A 22,794-nucleotide genomic window follows, 5' to 3' on the forward strand; every position below is an offset into this window, starting at 1 on the left:
TTTTTTTTTTTTTTAGCCTAGGATGTTTAATGTTAAATTATAATCCTGGTAACAAGACCTTAAGGCCTGAGATATCATGCAGCACTAGGAGGTCAGACTCCTATATTCAGTAAGACTAGAACTAAGCACTTTGTTTTTCCTCGAGTCAGGAATAACGGATTCTAAGCACGGAACTTTTCTTCACTTAGGACCTGCAATCAGTGTAACAATCTAAATACTCTTGGCAATACCAAATAGTTGGCCTCAGTGCTTAGCTGGTACTGGACCCTGCTTATATCTGAGATGCCTACTCAAGTGGCTGACTGGGCCAACACAGGCTCAGGATATAGTTATAAGAAATTAAGCAAGCAAGCACTTTTTCTGTGGAATAAATTAGATTCCCTCCATGTTAAGTGGTGTGGGCAGCCTATCTACAACTCACAAAAGTTAAGGAAAGAAACAAGTAAAAATGCTCCAAACAACTTGAGTACATTACCACCACAAAATACTATCAGTTAATAAGCTCTCAAACAAACGTAACACAACAGTAATAACATTCATTTAAAGCTGCATTCCGTGTCCCCGTCCAGGCACCGGCAGGGCCTGCAACAGCTCTGTGAGACAAGACTGGGGCTGCCCCATATCAGAAACAGCCACTTCCATAAGTTCCACCATGGGACATGGCTGGGTTCTGCAGTCACATGTGGTGCCTTGGCAAAAATGAGACTGGGCAAAGTTCTGCATAGGCAGTGAGGTGTGAAAACAAAACAAAAACAAAGGGGATAAGAAACAGGTCAGAGAAGGAGCAGGAAGAAGCTCCACATGGCACAGCCACTGGAGGATCCCATGGTACAGCAGGTGGGTATTCCCCAAAGGTGGAGCCCATGAAGAGATGTACCCATGAGGAAAGATATTTACCCTGGGGGTGTTCAAGGAATGACTGGATGTTGTGTTGAGAGACATGGTTTAGTGGGAGCTATTGGTAATAGATGAACAGTTGGACTGGATAATTTTTTAGGTCTTTTCCAACCTTGGTGATTCTATGATTCCTGAAGGACTGCAGCCCAGGGAAAGATCCACACTGGAGTAAGTTAAAAGCATGAGGAGAAAAAGGCAGCTGGTGTGGAATGACCACAGCCCTTATTCCCCATCCTTCCTGTGGTGCATGCAAGGAATAAACGAGTCCAGAAAGAAGGTGTGACCTGCTGGGGTGATAGTTTGGCTCTTAGCCATTGCCAGCTCAACAAATGTAATAGAACCATCTCATAGACGGAATGCAAAACAAGGGAAGTGCAAGGTATCATTTTCCAATTAGGATACTTAGTACTCCATAGACAGTTCACAGAACCTGGCTAGGATGCGTCATTCTGACTATGCCTTTCTCAATATCCAGCACTGCATTACTGGCAGTCATTCCTATCTATAGCAGGCAACGGAAAAGTCTGAGTTAGTGAACTAAGGTTAACACGAACAAACGTTTCTGAGAAGTTTTAAGACCCAGTCCCAAACTCAGTTATTTTATGCTACATTTGAGCATTTTTTTTTTTTTGTAATCTGAACTGCCATCTTCAAGAAACCAGGCTTTTTATTCAAAGTCCATTTTTTTTTTGCACATTTTCTCTGAACTATAGGTACATCTAACATACAGAATTTCATTTGCTTTGTTCATATGCTCTGCAGACAATCTACTCATTTTTTTTCTCTCACGGGTTTTGGCACACATACATTTACTGTTCAGAACAATCAAAAAGACTGATTGATTGGAAGTTTAGTTAGGACAGTGGAGTAAGAGAAACCATGCTTTAATTAAATCACCTATTTTAATTAAGAGTTCAGAAGAAGCATTTGAGCATGTAAAGGGGCTCCAGAGAATGCAAATGCTTCTAGTACTAATCTGAAGAAGGAAATTTTTTTCATGTAGACAAACCAGAGCTGTAACTGGTAAAAGTATGCAGACTCACAAAGTAGTCGGATAGTCCAGATGGGAAGCTAGTTACATCTTGTAAATCTGTGTGCTAAAAGTTGTACTTTTTCCATGTGGGATTAAACTGAACTTGTAATATTCACTTGATTGACGTCTTCTGAGAAACAAAAAAAATCAACACGTCCATATCAGGGATTGTCTATTAGTGAAAACAGATCATAAAATGAAAGAAGCATACTGAAGTTATAAGAAGGTAGATCACACAAGCAATGGCTCAGCAAAGGACAAAGGACAGATAAAAAAAATCTGAACAGATTTTAAACAAAATCTCAATTGAAGTCAGGGGGAAAAGTTTACACCCCTATTAATACACTGACAGAAAATCTGCAAACATATTGTATCTTACATTTATTTGGGGACAGTGCTAAGGACTGTTGGACTGTTTAGCCGCTACATTGCTTTTTTACTTCTCTCCAATTCAAACTCTTTTCTCTTACTCAACCAGTGAAGACACTTGCCCCTGCCTGCACCTGTTGAATTTACTACAGTTCATTTCCCACCGATATAAATATCAGGACTTCAGGAAAGCACTTTTTATTTAAAATAAATCCATTAGAAGATGTTCCTTGTCACTAATTTACTTTGTTTCTGTTGCTTTTTGCTTAGAGACACCTGAAATTTGCTCATCTCTCTCTCTATGGCTCATCATTTATCAGAGGAAACACAGCTGGAGTTCAAGCCCTCCAAAATACTAAATATGTACAAGACATATTGTAGTCCTCTGCAGATCTTCAGAGTAAGTTAGATCAGTCAAGGAACCAGATGTTTTGTTATCTCCAAATTAGGCACGGGCTTCATTTCGCACCGGGGAAGGGCTTCATCTTACCATCTATCATGTTTCTGGAATCCTTCCTTCCCAGTCCAGACAGCACCAATCACATTTCAGAGTCTGTTAAAACTGATTTTTTGTTACTTTATCACAGGTCTGGCAGGCATTTGTGGGAATGGGAAAAGGGGAACAAGAAATGCAGAGGATCAGACCCACACTTTCCCCTTGAGAGTGTACTGATATGGTACTGATGGTACTGAAATGCATCAAGTAACAGACAGCACTTTTCTTTTATGAAAGCATAACCTCCCTTTGTATAGTGATTCTGGAAAAAAAGAAAAAATAATAATCTAGCTTCAAAAAAGCTCTTGAAAAATACAAGAAATATAAATGTGACATTAGGAAACAAAAAAAAAAGTTACATTTCACTGTGTCAGAGGAGTGTTCCACAGAGTTCTGGATAGTGGTTCTTTCAATCCTTGCAAACACTCTAGGGATCTAATTCATGGTGAATACAACTCTTCATCTATATGGGACTGTTTCCTCTTGATACAATCAGAGCAGATGAAAACCAGATGCTGGGGGTCTGGCTTGGTGGGATTTTGTTTTTAGGGATTTTTGCACAACAAAAGTAATTCAACTTTGTTGAGCTTAAAAATGATCTCTGTCTTCCCAAGAGGCCTAACAGAATAATATGTTGCACACTAAGCAAAAGACAACAGCACTGCCATATACACAAGTCTTTCAATTTTTTTCCAGCTAGGTGCCCTCCAACATATATGTAAGATGCAGGTATTATATGCTCTGGTTTTTATATATTTAATACATAAAGTTAAGTAAGATGGCATCAGACAAGTTGTGGAACATCGTTAGTGTTCTACTCCTGTTCTTCTAAGTGTTGTAAAACATTCAAAAAACTGCAGTAAGCTTGCTTAAAAATCAAATCATCAATCTGAAATATAAAGCAGTACAAGTCACCTTCAAAAATAATCCTGGCACTGAAGAAGTTTTATGCACACGTATCAAAACCTGTTTGGAAGCTTAGTAAAGAGGCAGTGGATGACAAAGCAGCAGAAGACTGGATGACCATTGGTAAAATAAGTCAGTATTTTTCTATTTGTAACGTACATATGAGACCAGAGTTACAAAACGTCCTTCTAAGCTCATGATCTAGAACTAAGATACTGAATACAACCGCAACTCAGTGCCACTTCTCATAGCTCAGTCCATTCCTGCATAGTTTAAGAATGGTTACTTCAAAATCATGCTGTATTTGTGCAGATTAAACAGAATTCACTTTCAGGGGATCTTGCTTTACTCTCTCCTATTCTTACCTTAGAATAAATGACAATTATCGTACTGCTTACCACTGTACTAATGAGTATGGGAATAGCTAAAATAACCAAGAGAGAGCACAAAACTTTGTATTGTTTTCTCACAGTAATGGATATTATCAACTCTTTTGTTTTATATTCTAAGCATTTGAGAAACATAACAGTTACAAGGTCTACTGAGTGAACAATGAAGACATAAATCTATTATATGTTTAGCTACATGGTATAGAAAAAAACCATCAGGCTGAACAGTCCTACTGCCACAGTTCTCACTAGAAGCAAAACAAAAAACATTTTTCTTCCAGTCATCAATTTACTGCTTATTTTAGATAGTTTAATAATTTTTGTCCTTATCAACAACAAAAAAAACTAGCTTACTGCTACAGTGTTTCCTTTTGTTGTCAAATGACATATAGTTTATCAATACTACTATTAACTGTCTCATTCATCTTTACTGTACTAATGAACTCATCTTCTAATCATCTATATGTAAACTTCAATATACACTAATCGACAAAATTTGAGCACCTCAGATTTGAGGGAGAGCGGGAATCTTTTTTTCAGGCAAGAGTTAGTAACTTCTAAGAAATCTGGAGCTTGTAATTCACGTATTGGCCCTTGTGGCATGGCAGACCTCTCAAAACACAAAATTAGTAGAACTGATGCTGAATTTATTTGACTCTATAGACTAATAGCTATGTGGCCTGCTTCCACTGCTTGTAGTTTTGATTTCATTGACAACTAACACACTTATAACTAGAACTGAAAATGCTCAAGCCCGTTTCTCTTTGCTATTGCTCTGGAAACCTTAAGGTAAGGTTTCAGAGTATAGATGGACTTGAAAATCAGAAGCTCGGGGAGAAGCTGAAAACCATAAAACTCTCATCTGGCAGAAGGAAGTTTCAAATAGTTATGTGGATGAATATCTCTCTTATTCCCTCACAATATATATATATATGTATATGTGTATATGTATACATATATATGTGTGTGTATGTATATCTGCTGGGAGAAGAATGAATGATATATACAGAAGACAAATTCCCCAGACTGCAGCATAGGAAAATACCCAGCTTCTTTTCTTCCCTAGTGGCTGAGTAAGATGTTCGTGTTTCTTAGACAACTCTATCTCCAATTTTCAGATCACTGAAATAGCTGGCTTAGTTTCCTGTAAGTGTTTTGAACCCATGGGTGAGTGAGAGCTGTTAAAACAGATGAGAGTGAATAAAATGACTAAAGTTCAAACAAGATACATGTTAAAAAAAACCCTGTATATAAAGTGTGTTCTCATGTATTGAGATATAGAACACTTAATTCTTTTCAAGAAACTAGGATGCTGAAATTTTTCAACTTTTTGAAAAAGAAATATGTAGTTTAAAATCAGTTAAGGATATTATATGCTGCACATTCACATCTTTCTTTGCAAGAAATATTAAACCAGTTCTGAAACTGTATAAAACTGGAATGTGGGACAGCATTACACTTTCCCTGGTCAAACTGACCCAGTCTTCTCTGAACCTTCAAAAATGCCTATTGTGGAAAATGGGAGATAAATTTGCCTGACAAGACACATAACTGCTTAAAATATACAATCTGTTGTCAAAAACTTTCAAAGTAAGTGATTTAATCCACACAGCAATCCACACCATACACAGTAATGAAAGAGTTTGAGAAAATCATGCTTTCTGAATGCAGAAACTAACAGATAACACAGAAACTTAAGTAACTGGTGAGTTGTCTACGAAGCCTTACCCTGGAAAAGAAAATGAACCTGAAGTTTCCCATAATGAGGAACAAGTACTTATTTCTTTAACAAACAAAAAAAGCTTTCCTGTAAGACTGTCATTCTCACTGACACATAATTTTCCTGTTTTATTTAAAAGAAATTAAACATGTCTTTAGAAGAAATTCAACCACTGCTGTTGCAGATTTAGCAGAACAGATACACACTCTGCGAAAGTAAGAGCAGCCACCCATGCATCTCCCATATAATGTGATATCATAGTTTAAAAGAAAAAAAAAAAAAAGCAACAACAAAATCAAAACATATCCTGACAATAATGTAATCTATCACTTGCATTAAATGCTCAGTTGTAAGACTTTAATTGTGACAAGATGTGAAGCTCTCAGACTTAAGACTGAAAAAGTCTTCATTCAGCAGGCATGGACAAGGAGCACATATTTTATACATGCTGATGCATATAAGTCATTGTTTGCTATCTAGCTGTGAGCATGCAAAGTAAAACTTTAGACATAACCACAAGGTTCCTTCTGTCTTTCTGCAAGTACCTACAAAAATGTAGATACACATACACGTACATGTTTATGTATATATATATACACAAACACTGAACACAAGCAAATGACGCTGCAAGGAAAAAGATGAAATGAGTGTTAGTTTTCCCTAGATCTCTTTTATGCTTTTTCCTGATCAAAATGCCAGTCTCTCCCTCTTTCTCCCCCCCTTTCTCTCTCTCTCTCTCCCTTGTTAAGTTAGGAACTGAAAACAGCACTGCAGCCAAGCAGAACTTAGCCAGGCACAGTGCAGACACACATTTTCTGCTAAGATTTGAACCTCCAAAAAAAATTTTGCAGAGAGCTTTTATGGAAAGCAGAGACCTCCTTTTCAACTAGAGACAACAGACACTTCAGAATACTGGGGTTAAAGAGAAATAGGTTAAGAATATAATTACTATGCATACAGAAGTACAGTTCAGAAATACCCTCTCCCCAACTTTAAAACAAACACACATAGATGTCAAGAAACAATCATGAGATGAAGCACTTAAAATAGTAATATCTGTTTACAAATTCAAGTTGCTGCTTGGTGAAAACTTGATTTCTGTAGCATGTCCCCAAGATACAATCTAATACTAAAATGTATCCTGCGGTAGGTCTACTTTCCAATTACTAGAAGTAAGCATACAAGGTATATAATTAGTTATGACACTGGGACAGGCATACATGTTTCAACACAGACAGAGCTCTGAACAAACTTTTTGGCAGTATATGACAGAAGACTTAAATTGAAGGCTCAAAGGCAGGGTATAATGCATTATAGAAGGAGAAAAAAAAAAACAAAAAAAAAAAAAACACCCTCAAACGTTAAAAGTTCTCACACCAAATGATTTTTAAAGGCATGAGCATATTCAGCTGAAACACCCTTCATAATCTGGAAAGAAAAAAATATTGCCCTGCAGCACTAAAGTGGGCTATATTACACATTAAGAAAAAGAAACTCAATCCTTTGAATGATTTCTTTCAGTGAAAGAGTGTCATTCTTCCCTAAAGACTACATTATGATAAAACATTTATATAAATCAAAGAAGATTCTTTAATAACTCTGGGCATGGGATCTTAAATCTGGGATGAAACACCAATTTCTATTGATTCTAAAATAAATTAGGCAAGGATTATACAAGTAGTACTTACCTTGGCATTAGAAAAGAAAAGAACCCTAGTGTCAAAGACATATCATCAACACACCTTCAACTTACACCATTGAAGGGGTCTTTAGAACTAAATTCAGAGTAAGTAAACTCAGAGAGCTCAATTAAGTGTCTAGTCTCTAAACAGTTTAATTTATGAAACTAAACGGACAACAAATGAAATACAATGGGAATAAGAAGGATTAACCTTATGGATATCTAGTTTTATTCTACAGAAAGAGAGAGCCTTCAACTAGTTTGAATAAGCTTGCTTAGATTTTTGAAAGGACCTCCTTCTTCCACCATTTTCCCAGTAAAGAACCACATGCAATGTTCTTTCTTTTTTTTTTTTTTTTTTTTTTTTTTTCTTTCTTTCTTTCTTTCAGCAAGAGATCTTCTTGATCTCAGTTTTCTCTATCAGGAACACATTGAACCTGTCTCTGTAATAGAAATTCTGAGCACACAAATCATTGGGGGAGCTACCCTGAAAGCTTGCATTAAGTTAAAACAATAGTAATTATTGGGATTTTCCAGGGTAAAATGCATTAGACTGTTATTTGCACAAAATATGGTAGTATTTTTAAGAGTTTCAAGTGTTTAGAAAACAGTTTATATGCTCTTGATTCATAAACAAACCCCAAACTTCAGTTTTAGAAACTATATTATAAAAGTCAGTGCTTCCTTAACTTCACACTCTCAGTCACAATTAAAATAAAAAATATATAACTTGTATTTCCCCCAGATGGGTATATTAATTCTCCTTCCATCCATTTAGCTAATGTTTAGAGAGATGACATACTGATGTTGGCAGTACTATTTCTTCTGTCCGCAAATATCATGTCCCTTCAAGACAAAACCTGACAATAACCCTCTTCAGTCACAATAATAATAATAATAATAAAATAGTTTTAAAAGCCCACCAAACAAACTATGGACCTCACTGAATGCTTAGAAAGTGTGCCTGTGCTGTCACACACCATACTTGTATGATGGAAGACATAAAATTTCCACAGACAGGGCTTCCCATGAAGAATAATGTCAGTAGATGCTTATTCTCTTTCAAGCTGAAAGAGTTAGAGTTTGTTTATTGATTACAACTGTGGTGACAGAGTGGCTCCTATGATTAAACAATTTAAGATTTCTTCAGTTAAAATCAATACGATTAATGCCATCCCAAAAGCAATGTGTATGGAACTTGCATAGTTGCTGGATGAGCTACTGTAACTATTCAGCACAAATCTAAACCATGAATATAGCTTGAAAATATATATGTATATATATTATTATTGGAGAAGAAAGAAACAAACCTGGCAGCATCTAAGTATACGTCAAGAATACCTGCCTGCGTTCACTTGTGCTAGCCCTGTCTGAATTGTGCCCTCCTCAGAAATGAGACTCCTGTTTATCTTAATCTTTCTTACACATCAAGATGCAACAGTTAGCAAACTTAGCTGCACATAAAGCAAAGACTTCATAATACATATTTTGGGCTCTGATTCTACATGCAAAAGACATGAATAAATATGAAGGTACTGTAATTCCATGCACTCCAGTGTAAAAATCCACATCAGAACAACAAATAGTCATACAGGGCTTTAGGTGTGCATGGCAGTCATCATCCACATCAAGTTTATTCACAGACTTGTATTTTGAGAACATTACAGTACACCACAGAATTACATTATCATCCACATTTCTACCCTTCACAACCAACTTATGACTACATGCTACAGCAGATAATACCACGCAGACCACACATTGACTGATTTCTGTTCAGTGTTTTTTAATCTCTGAAACTATCAGTTGAAATAAAACTGCCTCCCTTTTTCAGTTCTTACCAGTCTCATAACTTTAAAAGAAATAATGAATTTCTTTTCCAATTTTATTTTATTTTTTATTTTTTTCCAGTTCTATGAGGTTTTGGACAACTACCATAATGAGTCAGATACTATTCATGGAGTGACTGTCTTTAGCATAAGACATTTAAAATTAAAAAAAAAAAAAAAAAAAAAAAAAAAAAAGTCTTGAATATTTATTATTCAAGTTCCCAGTGTTAACACTACTGCCTAGCCATTTTCCAGCTCTGTTTTGAAAACAAGGGATTAAGTTCATGAAATCCAAAGGCCAAATGCCCATGGACTTTTAAAAGACAACATGAAGAAATTGTCAGATGACCAAGAGGCAGTGTATCAGCTATCTTGAAGCTCAGGTGATATAGCTTTCCCCAGGTAAACCACATACAGCCAGGACAGCCAACATCAATGTGACTAGCTACAAATTCCTACTGGAGGTTACATTGCAGGAACAGTATCACAAGAATAAGGAATTTACAAAGTCCAACCTTTCTTTGAAAGCAGCGTGAAATCTACCACTGGCTGATGAGAGAAAAAACCCTTCCATCAGCACATTTTAAATAAACTTCTCATGAAGTCCTTTCACTCTCTATCCTGAACTGCCACACACATCCCATGTTTCTAATTGAGAAAGGTCCAAGAATGCTTTCTGACTTCGTCCTATGATTCAAGTTTGTAACACATTTTCCTGGCATCCTTGGATGAAATTTCAATACCCTAGTTTACTTAGAGATTTTAACTACCAAAGACCAGAAGTGAGTGCACTCTAACAAACTCTAACAAAGTATCCAGTACTTCCAGTTAAACCAGTGTCGCAATTGCATTAGGTTCTACTTTGCCTGAAAGAGAACGGAACAGGTGTGTTCTGTGTACATCTGTGTTCACAGGAATCAGCCATTCTGCATACCCAGCTCAGTGGCCAGCAACACTCAATTGCATATATGATATTAAGTCAAGTTTTCTATGACAATAAATGAACTGAGGCTCCATTAACCATCCTCTGATTTCTGAAATTTTTCTATGCTTCTTTCCATCCTGACACAGCATTTTGCCAGTGCCTATTTCTATTATTTAATGGTAAGCCTCAGCTAGAACCAGCTATGTTCCCAAGAGGAACTGGGAATAGCAAGTTACTCAAATCTTCACAGACCTAAAGCTTTTTCACAGATACTTGTTATAATATAATGATAATAATATAATGATAATTAACTAAGTCTGCACAATGTGCAAACATTCCCATGATAATATGATCACAATATATTTCAATGTGCATTATAATGGCAATAGGACCCAAGATAAATGAAGATCCTCTTATGCAAGACAGTGAAAGGCCAGCCCATTTTTGGTCATTCTTCTAGAATGTATGCCAAAAGGCATACTGTCATGCCTTTTACAAAATACTGTGTTCATAAATGGAAGTCATCAAAATTCTAAAAGAAGAGATGGAAAGGAAAAGGGGACAGGAAAGGAAGAGAAGTGAGAAGAGAGGAGAGAGGAGAGAGGAGAGAGGAGAGAGGAGGAGAGAGGAGAAGGAGAGAGGAGATGAGGAGAGAGGAGAGAGGAGAGAGGAGAGAGGAGAGAGGAGAGAGGAGAGAAGAGAGAAGAGAGAAGAGAGAAGAGAGAAGAGAGAAGAGAGAAGAGAGAAGAGGGAAGAGGGAAGAGAGAAGAGAGAAGAAGAGTCTGCCTGGTTCATATATATATTTATGTTATTTATATAGATGTGTGAAATAGCATATATGTATACAGAATAATATATTGCATATCTACATGCATATAGGCAGACACACAGACAAGAACACATCCCTCAGGAAAGCTGCAGAAAAAATTCTAAATTTCCACTACATCTGTAGTTGATTTTGCCAGATGTGCCACCAATATTTTTAAAAAGAAAAAGAACGTTAAATTAAAATCATTCTTGCAATATGTAAGGCATAAGGAACATGCATATTTTGCTTGTTAAAAGCCTAAATTTATGTTGGTTTATTGTAAACTTATCACCACAAGAGCAATAACAATCCTTAAGACGGATTACATTTCAGACTGAAGTTTGAAGGCGCACAGTTGAACTGCATCGCATCCCCAACCAAGGCTTAAATCCATAATGGTGAGAACAAGAACAGTCCTCTTGACTTTGCCACTCATCTAGTCTCTCTGTTGCAATAATTCAGCATCCTGTGGCTAAGTCCTTCAAAAGTCTGGCAATTAGTGCATGGGAAGAGTGAATTTTGACAATGTTTGACAACGGAAAGACAGTAACTCCCCGCATACTTCAGAGTTTTATCTAACGTACTCACAAACCCTACATATTGCCTTGGTGATTGCTGAATATTTTTCATAAAAGACACATTATGTAAAACTCATCCCATCCTACCGACCACACCTGTGAACCATTTAATAGCCATAGGGCTACAAAATTGCACATGCAGATAATATGAGAGATTGGAAAGGTGTGCAGAGTGAGGAAGAGGCATGCCTCTTGCCCTGCTATGGTGACTAGAGCTACTTGGCCGTTCTGCTAATGAAACTCAGGAAAGAAACTTATGAAATTAGCTCAAGAAAATTATCAGTTAGCAGGAGATGATGATAAGCTTCTGCTACTTTCTGATCCCCAAGCCTAACTATGAATATCTAAGTAGCTCACTTCCATCCTCACTGCTCTCATGCTGTGAGAAGCATCCAAAGAAGAGACAAAAAGGGATGCGTATTTGCTTTCAGAGCAGAGTCCACTCAACAACTGAACAACTTCTTGCTCACAAAATAATTAACTGAAATAATAAATCACATAAATATACTGGTTGGTAGGTTCACCGCTAAGTATCACAAGCTACTCATTATTAGTAGAAATAGTTTGTAAATATACTTTCTGAAGTTAAAAGCCAATAAAGAAGAGCAACATAAAAGAGTCAAAATATTTTAGTCATACATAACTTACCTTCTATTGGTATCTGTTCCTGCTTTCTTTTTTTTTTTTTCTTTGCTAGCTCTCTTACCATGCTGATGGTAAATCAGCTTAGACTTAAAATCCCTCAGAAGCTTTTAGTCACATTACTTATGCAATGTCATACATTACTTTTTAATATTTGCACCTAAGTATAGAAAAAAATCTAAATGCCAGTTTGTGTACTGAAGAATATATATTCTTCAGCCTCTTTAAATACCATATTTAATCACTTATTTGTAGTGTCATTTATTTTGACCAGGCATACTGCAAGGGAGATCAGAAATAAGGTATCTTCAAAAAGTCAACACAAAATATAGCTGATAACTGAAATATGGACATGGCTTGACAGAGTACAAGAAGAAAGATATAAGTTTTTACTAATATTTACTTTTTTTTTATTATTTTTATTTATTACTACTTGGCATTTTCAGCAAGAATGTCCAATGCTGATCCCTACAATTCTGTGTAGACCCTCATTACGTAAAGTATTTTGAGTAGATTTTTAGAAACATGTAGTTGGCATCAGATCAGTATAACAGCAATGCCAAACTGTACTGTATATTGTAAATTACTTTACGGAATAATGATGACTCTTTGAAAGAGTATAGATGGAGTATAAAGCTATTTGACCAGTACCAGCTGCTTTCACAGTAAGGTGAATAACAAAATCTTTCTTTAATAAAACTAGGACACTGCCACACAAAGACGATGGATTTAGACTAGTAAGTATATCAAAAGAACAAAAGTAATTACTTAGCAATGAAAATTGGCAAGTATTAACAATAAAACAGAGGAGGGGAGGGGGAAGAGCTTTCAGGAATATATTTCCTTTAGCTCAAAATGGCACTAATCAGGACTTCCAAGTTAATTTACCTCACATTTATTAGAGTTTGATTCAATTTCAAAGTAGTTTTAGCACAAAAATCACCAGGCAAGTTTCCATAAAGAGAAGTGGTTCATCATGCTGAGCACATCTTTCTAAATGTCAAATGCTACATCTCAACAGGAAAATTTATTTGATTCCTAACTGGCCCTTTCATCTTTGATTTGGGAACCATGTACTAAGTTTTAGATTCATCAAAGCTAATATCAGTCTAATAACGAAAGGGTGTTTTAAATGGAGTAGGCACTAGTGCGTTTGTTCCAGCTGTTGTCTGAATATTTTTTTCCATTTAAATGTTTTTCTAATTTTAACCACAAAATGTAACAGCTTCTCTTTTAATCTGAGGAAACTGAAATTCAGTATCAGAGGTACAAATGTTTCCAGGGTCTGAACAAGAAAAATAAAATAATTTTTACTGAATTTTCTCAGAAATGCAATTTCCTTTGGAGAAACTTGTTGCTGTCTTCAGCTACTACACTGGTGGTAACTTTGCCTTCAGTGTTCAACTGAAGTAAAAGGCGCAGCCACTCTTCACCTCCTTCATACCAGAATTCATAAAGAAAAAAACATAAAGCTCAGCATCTTTATCAATAAACTATGACTACTGACACTTTACAAAGAAGTCACTGTAAGGAAGTCGTAATAATTTTTCTGTAGCCCTCTAGAATTATCATCTTTAAAAACCTCTTAGGATGTCACATGGTAAGTGCAAAGGAGGAAACTTTTATTCAAGTGTTTCAAATAGCTGTAACTCAGCTGATTTCAGTGGCTTTATTCCTGCTTTTTAACTTGGGATGTACAGCACCAACATCAGAGACTTATGCTTTAAAGAGAACTAATGGGCACAATTCAGTCATAATTTAACTATTAATCTTTAGGTCGAATTTTGTTTCGACCAAAATCCCCTTATAAAAGTCAAACAAAATTGCATATCTTATCCTTAACAATGTTACTTATAAAAATGTGATTAAAATACATTCTAAAAGGTAAGATAGGTCAAGGGAAAGCATGTTGGTTTTTTATTTTTTTAATATACTATTGTAAAAACTGAAAGTTCAGAGTTCAGTTGGATGTAGTTAATACTGTCTGTACAATGGGCCACACAGGAAATTTGGAGGCAAAATATATATGAATATCACACTGGAGTAAGTGGAAGATACACCTCAGTGGAATGAGGGAACACAGACTCATAACTACTAATTTTGGCTATTCACACTGTTTAGGGTGGCACACATAGATCAGACTACTTAGGTGTACCCCGATATGTTCAAACATATGCCTTCATCAAATCTACGTCAACGCTATTACAACTCTTAGGGTGAATTCGAAGCCTTCCTTAAAGGAACTTTTCAAAATGCATTGTAATTCACATTCTTAGATTGCTTTTCAAGTAATCTGCATGGATCGCAGCCTTTGATCCAAAAATGATAAAAAAAAAGAAGAAAAAAAGTCATAGATTGTATTATTGAGTACTACTTTGACTACATTTTTTATCCTGTTAGCTTAAGAAAAAAAGAAAAAGAATACATTTTGTAGCCACAGAACACACTATTTCCCTTGTAAGTGGAACTTAAAGGAAACTAACATGATTGACAAGAACCTCACAAGCAAGCCTTGGCAACACTTAATGCAAGTCCATCTCTTCAGCGTTTTAAGCAAAATTCCTTCACAACTGTTTGTCTTTGCAATAACTCCTACAAAGCTCATTAGTGCCAGCCTTGGTTTATCCCCCATGTCGTGCATTTATCCCTGGGATGCATTATCAACATGTGGCACATGTCCTTGACATGCACAGAAGAGTTGCTCCCCAGGACAGCAGCATGCATGACAATAGTGTTGACTCTTACTCCTTTATGGTTGCCGGGATGTAACCGAGAAATCTAATAACTGTGACAGTAGGCCTTTAGGTTTTTTCTTGCCTTTCCAGACAGTGAAGCTGCACAGACACTAATGAAAGGTTAAATGAATAGGAATAGCTGACAAGAGGTACAATAAAGAAGGGACTTGGTAATCCACAGACACTGAGCAGAGATCCTTGGCTCAAGCAGAGAAAGGACAGCACATCGTCGAGTCACAATATTTAAAACAGCTTGCTATACACAGAGGCTTTTGTGTCTGGGTACATGTCTGGCTTTGGAAGAAAAAAAGATACTGAAAAGAAATTTCAGCATGGGGCACTTTGGCAAATGTCAGGTCATAATAAGGGAAAAATGTTTTTTGTTTGCTGTTACATCTTTGTATTGAGCGTTAAAAAGCACTGACTAAAAGCCCAAATCACAAGTTTCAAAATAATACATATTTGACAAATATGATAAAGTTGCAACACTAATTCAGTGTGATTTCAGCTGACAGCATGATAGCTTTTCTGCATGCACTCAGTTTCATTTGCAGTTGATAACAGTTCATAATATGCTTTGCATACTGTCTGAAATGCTCCCCATAGCCGAAGAATTCAAACAGGCCTGCTTTATTAAGTTTTATATGCAGCAGAACTGTAGACGCAACCAATTGTAACACACTGCAAAAACACAGCCGAGCTTCCAGAGAGTGCAGCAGATGATGGTGACTTATAAACTTTTCAGTCATTAGTTTATGGAATTTTGATTTCTTTTTGTTTGTGATTCACACCAGACAACTTACTTTTTATAATGAAAAATAATCACAGCAGACAACATATTTTTAGAACGCATGTAGGTCTTTTTAATTTTCTACAGAAATCTAATTAAATAGGGGGATGTTTTAATTCCACAAAAAAGAAAAAAGAAAAAAAAGTTTCTTTAAAACCATAAAGAACTCTCTACAGTAACAAATGAAAACAAATCTGATTATCTGAAGTTATCCAAATTTGTGTTTTTCACATAAACTATTCCAAGAGGAAGTACAGACAAAGACACTGTAGATGAAAAGAATCCTCCCTCAACAACTTTGATTTACCTGGAATAAGACAAATTCTATTTGCATATGTATCTGGAGTATAAAATATACATATTTATAACGTGCAGTAAGAGCACTATGAAAAGATTCTAAAATCACAGAACCTCTTTGAACAACTACATTAAATTACAACAGAGCTCCTGAGTGTACTAAGATTCTAATAATCTACAAATAAAGGCTTTTACTAGCAAGGCAAATAATGAGAGTTACTGTGCAAGAGATAAAGGAGACAAATCTGGTCGTTTATCTCACTGGATTATATCATTTACTTAAATAGTAAATAAGTTTGTCCAAAGTAATGCTTGTAAAAGCTGCCATATAACTATTAAGCAGCAATTATGATCAATGCATTTTTGGAACAAATATGTCAGAATTTAGGTGGGATGCAACTGACAGAGAATACAAGGTTTAAACAGATGCTTTTTATTAAGCCATATTAAATGCTATTTCTCTAAATTAAGTACAAATTCCTACATTGGGAAGCGATACACATTTCCAAAATGACAGATATGCTCTATTTATTTTATATTTTATGGGGAACAGTTTGTATGTCCAGATAGGGACGATTTTTTTCCAACACATACTAATAGCTTACATTAAAACAAAAGCCCCATGCAAACTTGCAGACCAAGACTTAAGGCTCTTTCAGTAAAAAATGCACAGTGAATAAATGTCCTCAAATTTTGTTGATTGTGCTTGATATGCAAAGGAAAAAGGAACTCTGACAGAAAGTCCCATCTTTGAGGAAATATATATATATATATATATATATATATATTTTGTTTTAGTAAAGAATCCATTGTTTTACATGGATTTCTTTTACTGTAATTACTTTGCTGTCAGTATTTATTTTTCTGCTTGAAATTGATGACATCTGTAGTCAGCCATAAGTCCCAGTAACACACATGCATATCTAGCATAGGAAAAAGCCACCTCCGAGTCTAAAAGGTACATCACTGGCTCTGAAAAAAGTTAGCAATCAGTATCCCTTGATTCAGAGTATTTTTCTACTTTTTTTTTTTTTTTTTTACCTTAGACATGTCTAATAAAATCGTGAAGCTCCCTCTAGCTCTGCAGAGGAGCTTAACTGACCAATGATCCTTTACATTTCCTTCCCATTTTCAAAAGCAATACTGAAGGAAAGAGAGAGCAGTTATTTCCCTTACATAATAAGTGTTCTTGTTTTCATTCAGCAGCGTTTTCAATTCTACAGCTTGAAAGGACATGGATAATATGTGAGAACATCTGCTGTGAGATACAATGTTAAATACTGCTTATTGGAATGCAGCATACTAAAGACTCCCTTAATCATTGCCAATGTACGCTACTTACAGAATCCTAGTTTGAAATCTTACATTGTTTGACAAGCTAGCCATGTATGTATTTAGATACACACATGCATGTGCACATGCACACACATGCATCCAAACACACCTCCACTTCACTTTTCAACTACTGTGTGCAAAACAATGTGAAAGAATGATAGGTAACACCACAGCTCCATTTCAGAGCACAGATTTCAAATACAGAGAGCCTTGGTTTAAAACCAATATGCTTGTATATGATGCTTTTTCAGAAAACTTGTAATGCCAGTGGTAATTTTCTGACTGTATTCTCACCTACCATAATATTTACACATACCATTTGTAATGGCTTTTATTGTTTAATCTCCACTGCATTTCAGTATTGGATACTATGGAATTACAGTTATTTAGCAGGCTATAAATAATGTAGTTGGCATGTGCAATTGATATTTAAAATGTCTTACGACAACTGTAAAAGCCTCATTATAGACTAGCAAATCATTTCTAACAAGCAAGTTCAACTGACAAACACCAAAACAAACCTGCAGCCTATGCTGCAAGCATGTTTGTTTTATTTAAAGGATACACATTTAATGCAGTGTGCAATGGACCATCCATACAGACCATAAATATGAGAGAAAGCAAACTTCCAAAGTAATATGGCTATTGGCTATTGTTTTCTAAAATAAAGCTAGAAGAAAGAAAGGCAAAAAAAAAAAAAAAAAAAAAAAAAAAAAAAAAAAAAAAAAAAAGGAAAACTCAGCTAACAACAGAAAGAATAGCTTACATCCCCCTCCCCCTTTATGAGCTAGTGTCCAATTTCTTCTTCTCTGAACAGCTGTATTATCCAACTTAAGTTGCTCTGCTAATTTCAGTCCCACAAGGACTAACTTGGAAGGCAAAAAAGTACTAGAAAAGATCAATTTGCTGGGAAAGATCAAATGAGAAAACTGTGGGGACAGCACCAGGTCAGAGTGTGAAGAACTAAGCAGACCTGTTCTTCATTAACTTAAGCTCTCTTGGGACGTCACACACTACCTGTCCATGGGCTTATTGAACCGCCTAACCCTCATCTCCGTACCACTCTTTGGGCCCAAGTGAATCATATCCTGCTGCTGACAAGTTAGCAGGGGACTGCGGCTGCAACATGAAAGTACTTTTCTTTCTTGTCTAAATCAGGCAGATTTTTTAAAAGACGACACAGCACTGACTCGTGACATGGCAAGATGAAATGAGAGGTCTGGGTTGGTCTTCGAGCTGTGCAGATAAAAGTAATCAAATGACACTCCTGGAATGCAAATTGGCATTCTTGACTGCAGCAATTGCACAACCATGAAACATCTCTGACAGCAAGCAAGATTAGGACAAAATGTTATGTAAAGCACTGAACTCAGAAACTCACTAGAAAATTCAAACTGTAACACTTACATTTTAATATAGCAACAGTCATCTCTGCTTTTGTCTGTACCTTTACTTTGCTGAACGTAATCACACACACCTCAGTAATAAGAATACAATGTTGTTAAAAATAGAGGCCTGTACAGTCTGCTCCCCTACAATGCTGGTGTTGCGCTTTTACAGAGTAGTGTACCAGGCCTTCCCTAATACATGCACAAGATGTACACGTTTCAGGAACACTTTCACATTCCCAAGTTTTACTATGAGTTTACTATATAATTAGCACATCATTTGTGTTGAGCTTTTCTTCCATCTGCATCATATAAAGATGGACCACTTAAAATATTTAGTGAAATATACATATATAAATATAAATATACATATGTATGTTTTCATTCACATGATTTAGGAACTCAGGGCAGAAGACATACACAGTTGGATGGTTCATTAATACCGGACAGCTTAAAATGAAACTGCAGCGTATCAGACAGCTCATATGCCCCATTAAATTTCAGATTAAAAATTCCTGCAATTTTTAAGGGCATGGAACGTTCCACATACTTTTACAGGAACTCTGTATTCTTGCACTGATCTGCTGATCGGGCTTATCAAATATTACTGTCTGAAATGAACTCAGTAATTACACTGCGAGCATTTGTGCTCTGAATGTATGACAAAAATGCTACCCCATTTTAAAATTCCTGTCTACGGAGGTGGGTTGTATGGAGAGGCGAAATGGAAGATAACGAGAAAGAAAAGTCCACTTCCACCTAAAAAGACTCCAACATGCACAGCTAACGGACGGGTTAAGAAAAGAAATACGTAATACTCTGCTTTGACTTGTTACTTAAAAATTGCTTCAAACCATTTTGACTGTTGGCCAGACGCACACACAAAAAGACACTCGTTGCCACTTTAATCCTGGGTACACCGGATTATTACATGATGTCTTTTGTGCATCAATTTTACAACAGCTTGACTCTAGGGTAAATGGGAACCATCATAAATCGCATGCTGCTTTCAAAACCACTTTAATTTCTGTCAGCGTTACTGTAACCACAGTCCTGGGCACATGCTGCTTTTTCCCCCTCCCTTTTCTTTTTTTTTTTCCTTTTTTTTTTCTTTCTTTTTTTTTTTTTCTTATTGTTGCCTACATTTGACAGTTGCATCTTCTACACTCCAATTGAGGCTTTGATCACTGAAACAAGACATGTCATGTTAGGGAGAGAAGGGAAAAATACAAACCCTGCATCTCAAGCTCTCCATTCACACGGAGGCATAGGTTATCTCTATAGTCTAACTGCCATGTATACATGCACCTATGTATGTAGACACGATACATATATGCATATATATGTATATTATTCTGTACGTGTAACTTTGTGTGCGTGCGCACAAGCAGACGTACATGCGAGAGACACACAAGGCAAATACGTAACATCCCCGAAGTGAGGTGACAGACGCTGACTGAAGCAGGGAAGTAATCCAGCAGCAATTGGGAACGCACCACTCCGCTGAGTGCGGGCTGAGCACCGCTCATCACCCGCCGAGGTCAGTCCACTTGCTCGTACGAGCGGTTATCGCTACGCACGTCAGAGGAGTCACGGCTCTTTAGACGTGTTTGCTCTTCGCAGCTGTTTAACCTATCTTCACATCAAAGCCCAGATGAGAGGACTCCAGCCAAACGAGGTCCCCAATCATTTCGCCTTTTTATTTTTAAACTAAGAGGCCGCGGAAGCCCCAGCCCTCCTTCGCAAAAGCCCTGCTGCAACACAAGAGGTGCATTTGCACAAGCACGCGAAGCACGCACGAAAACTTGGGGGAAGTTGGGCCGGGGCTGCCCCCTCCCTCGGCAGCGGGCGCGGGGACGGAGCGGCGCGCTGCGGGCTCATGCACAACAAAGGCTGCGGGGAGGGGGGTCGCGCCTCTGCCTCCTGCCCCGGGCGATGCTTCGCACGCCAACGCGCGGCTCCTTTCCCCGCTCTCGGGGGTTACCTTTCCGCTGTGAGCAAACCCCGCTCGTTTCCGAGCAGAAGGTGGTGTCCGGAAAGGATCAGTGCACCGCACGCCCCACTCAGCACCACTCCACCTTCACTCTCCCTCCCTTCACACACATTAAAAAAAGAAAAAAGAAAAAAAAAAAAGAACTATCCCCGTGCCTTCAGCGGGGAGAAGGAGGCGGTAAGAAGCATGTGGCCATCCCATTGCAACCCCCCAAACTCTCTGGAAGTTTAAGCACAGCCTCTAAGTCATTTTCTCCCCCAATCCACGCAGCACGGGGCTGACTTATTTATTTATTACCCCCTCCTCCCTCCCTGCCCGGCCGCTGGTTTGTGTGGAGTGAAACAGCGGACCGCGAGCGGGGCTGCTGGTGTTGCTGCACCATTGATTCATCGCATCAAACCAAAGCAAAGGCTAGAATGAAAACGAAAAGGCTGCTGGAAACTTCTTACCATCTCTGCATGCTGGTTGTCAAGTGCACCCCCTGTCTCTCGATCTCCTCTCAGCGGCAGTGCCTGCACCCTTCCTGCTGCCTCGGGACTCAGCGCCTCTCCACTCTCCCTCTCTCCGTCTCTCCTTTCTCCCCTTCGTCCTCCCCGCTTTCCTCTCTGTCTCTCACCCTCACACCTTCAGGTGGTTTGGACTAAAAAAATATAGCGAGGTTTCAAAAACAAAAACGAGAGGGTGTTTTTTTTTGTTGGTTTTTTTTTTTTTCGGGGGGGGGGTTGGTTGTTTTGTTGTTGTTGTTGTTGTTGTTTTGGAGGGGGGGTGTTGTTGTTGCTGTTTCTCCCCCCTCCCCCTCCACCAAAAAAAAAAAAAAAAAAAAAGAAAGAAAAAAAAAGAAAGAAAAGCAGCAGAAATGAGAGTCTCTTTCCCTCTCCTTCGGACTCTTCCAAAACTTCAGCCCCCAAAAGTTCAACCCAAGCGGCAGAGAGGCAGAGAGAGGGGTAAAGCTTCCAGCGGAGAGAGCTGGAAGTGATGGGAGGAGGGACCCAGGTCCGGGTCACAGCCTCCACAGGTTGGTTTGGTGTCGGGCTGGGGAAGGGGAAAGGGGAGGCGGCGGGGGAGGCTGCGAGCGGGGCCGCGAGGGCAGCGGAACCCCCGCGCCGCTTTTTATTGCTCCCGGGCAAGGGCGGCGGAGCGGGAGGCAGGGGAGAGCGCGGCGGGGGAAGGAGCCCCCTCGCCGCCTCCTCCCCTCCGAACTTTCCGTGCCAGCCGGGGCCGCAGAGCCCGCCCGCGCCCAGCTGTCAAACGCGCCCGGCATCCGCCGCCAACTTCGTGGCGAGTGCGGCCCGGCCTCCCCCTCCCTTCTCCTCCCCTCCCCTCCCGCTCTGCCTTCCCGCTCCGCTGCTCGCTCGCCCCGGCCGCGCTCCCGCCCGCCGCTTCGGCGCTTCTTTATGAGCTCCGAGCGAGCGGAGAGCGGCGTGGAGTCACCCGAGCCCGGCGGAGGGGAAGAGAGGGAGAGCCGCGCGGAGCGTTAGAAGGGAAGCGAAAAGTTAGGCAGGGGGAAAGTTGGGGCTGGCGGCGCCGGGTTCCCGCTCCCCACCCATTGCTCCATCCGCTCCCGGGCTGTGCTGCGGCGGCTGCTGCTGCTCGGTGTGGGATCTGAGGAGATTTTTGTCAAAGGGGTGGGTTTGTTAGGTTTTTTTTTTTGGCTTTTTTTTTTTTTTTTTGGCTTTTTTTTTTTTTGTGCCGCGGTGGGGGTGGAGGGAGGCGGGAGGAGGTGAGCCGTCACGGTCGTACAATTCGCAGGGAACGGACAAGAGTCACATCTGTGTGTGACACGGAGCCAAACCGAGCGAGTCCCTGCCCCGGCCGTGCCGGGGGAACGCGGCCGCTGCGGCCCTGGGCGCGCCGGCACATAACGGGCGCGGGCAGGGGCGGGAAGGGGGGGCGGGAGCGCAGCCGCCGCACACGCACCGCGCGCCGCCCGCCTCCCGCCGGCTGCTGGGTGTGCTGGGTGTGCTGGGTGCTGCGGCCCCTCCC

At 38.8% G+C, this 22,794-nt stretch overlaps 1 protein-coding gene across 2 annotated transcripts in view; it reads right to left on the reverse strand.

The window, feature by feature from the left end:
- BNC2 (basonuclin 2) overlaps positions 1–22,701 on the reverse strand; it is a 370,614-nt gene extending 347,913 nt beyond the window's left edge. The window contains exons 1-2 of one of the 2 annotated variants that reach the window (XM_032441224.1): positions 22,355–22,701; positions 21,261–21,451 (exon numbers count right to left, since the gene is read on the reverse strand). In XM_032441224.1, coding sequence (XP_032297115.1) covers positions 21,261–21,263 — 3 coding nt within the window. In that variant the 5' untranslated portion in view covers positions 21,264–21,451; positions 22,355–22,701. The remainder of the gene's footprint in view (positions 1–21,260; positions 21,452–22,354) is intronic. The other variant, XM_032441223.1, reaches the window with a different exon arrangement.
- Positions 22,702–22,794: the final 93 nt, after the last annotated feature.

This window comes from Coturnix japonica, chromosome Z (genome assembly GCF_001577835.2).
Source record: "Coturnix japonica isolate 7356 chromosome Z, Coturnix japonica 2.1, whole genome shotgun sequence".
Lineage (NCBI taxonomy): Eukaryota > Metazoa > Chordata > Aves > Galliformes > Phasianidae > Coturnix > Coturnix japonica.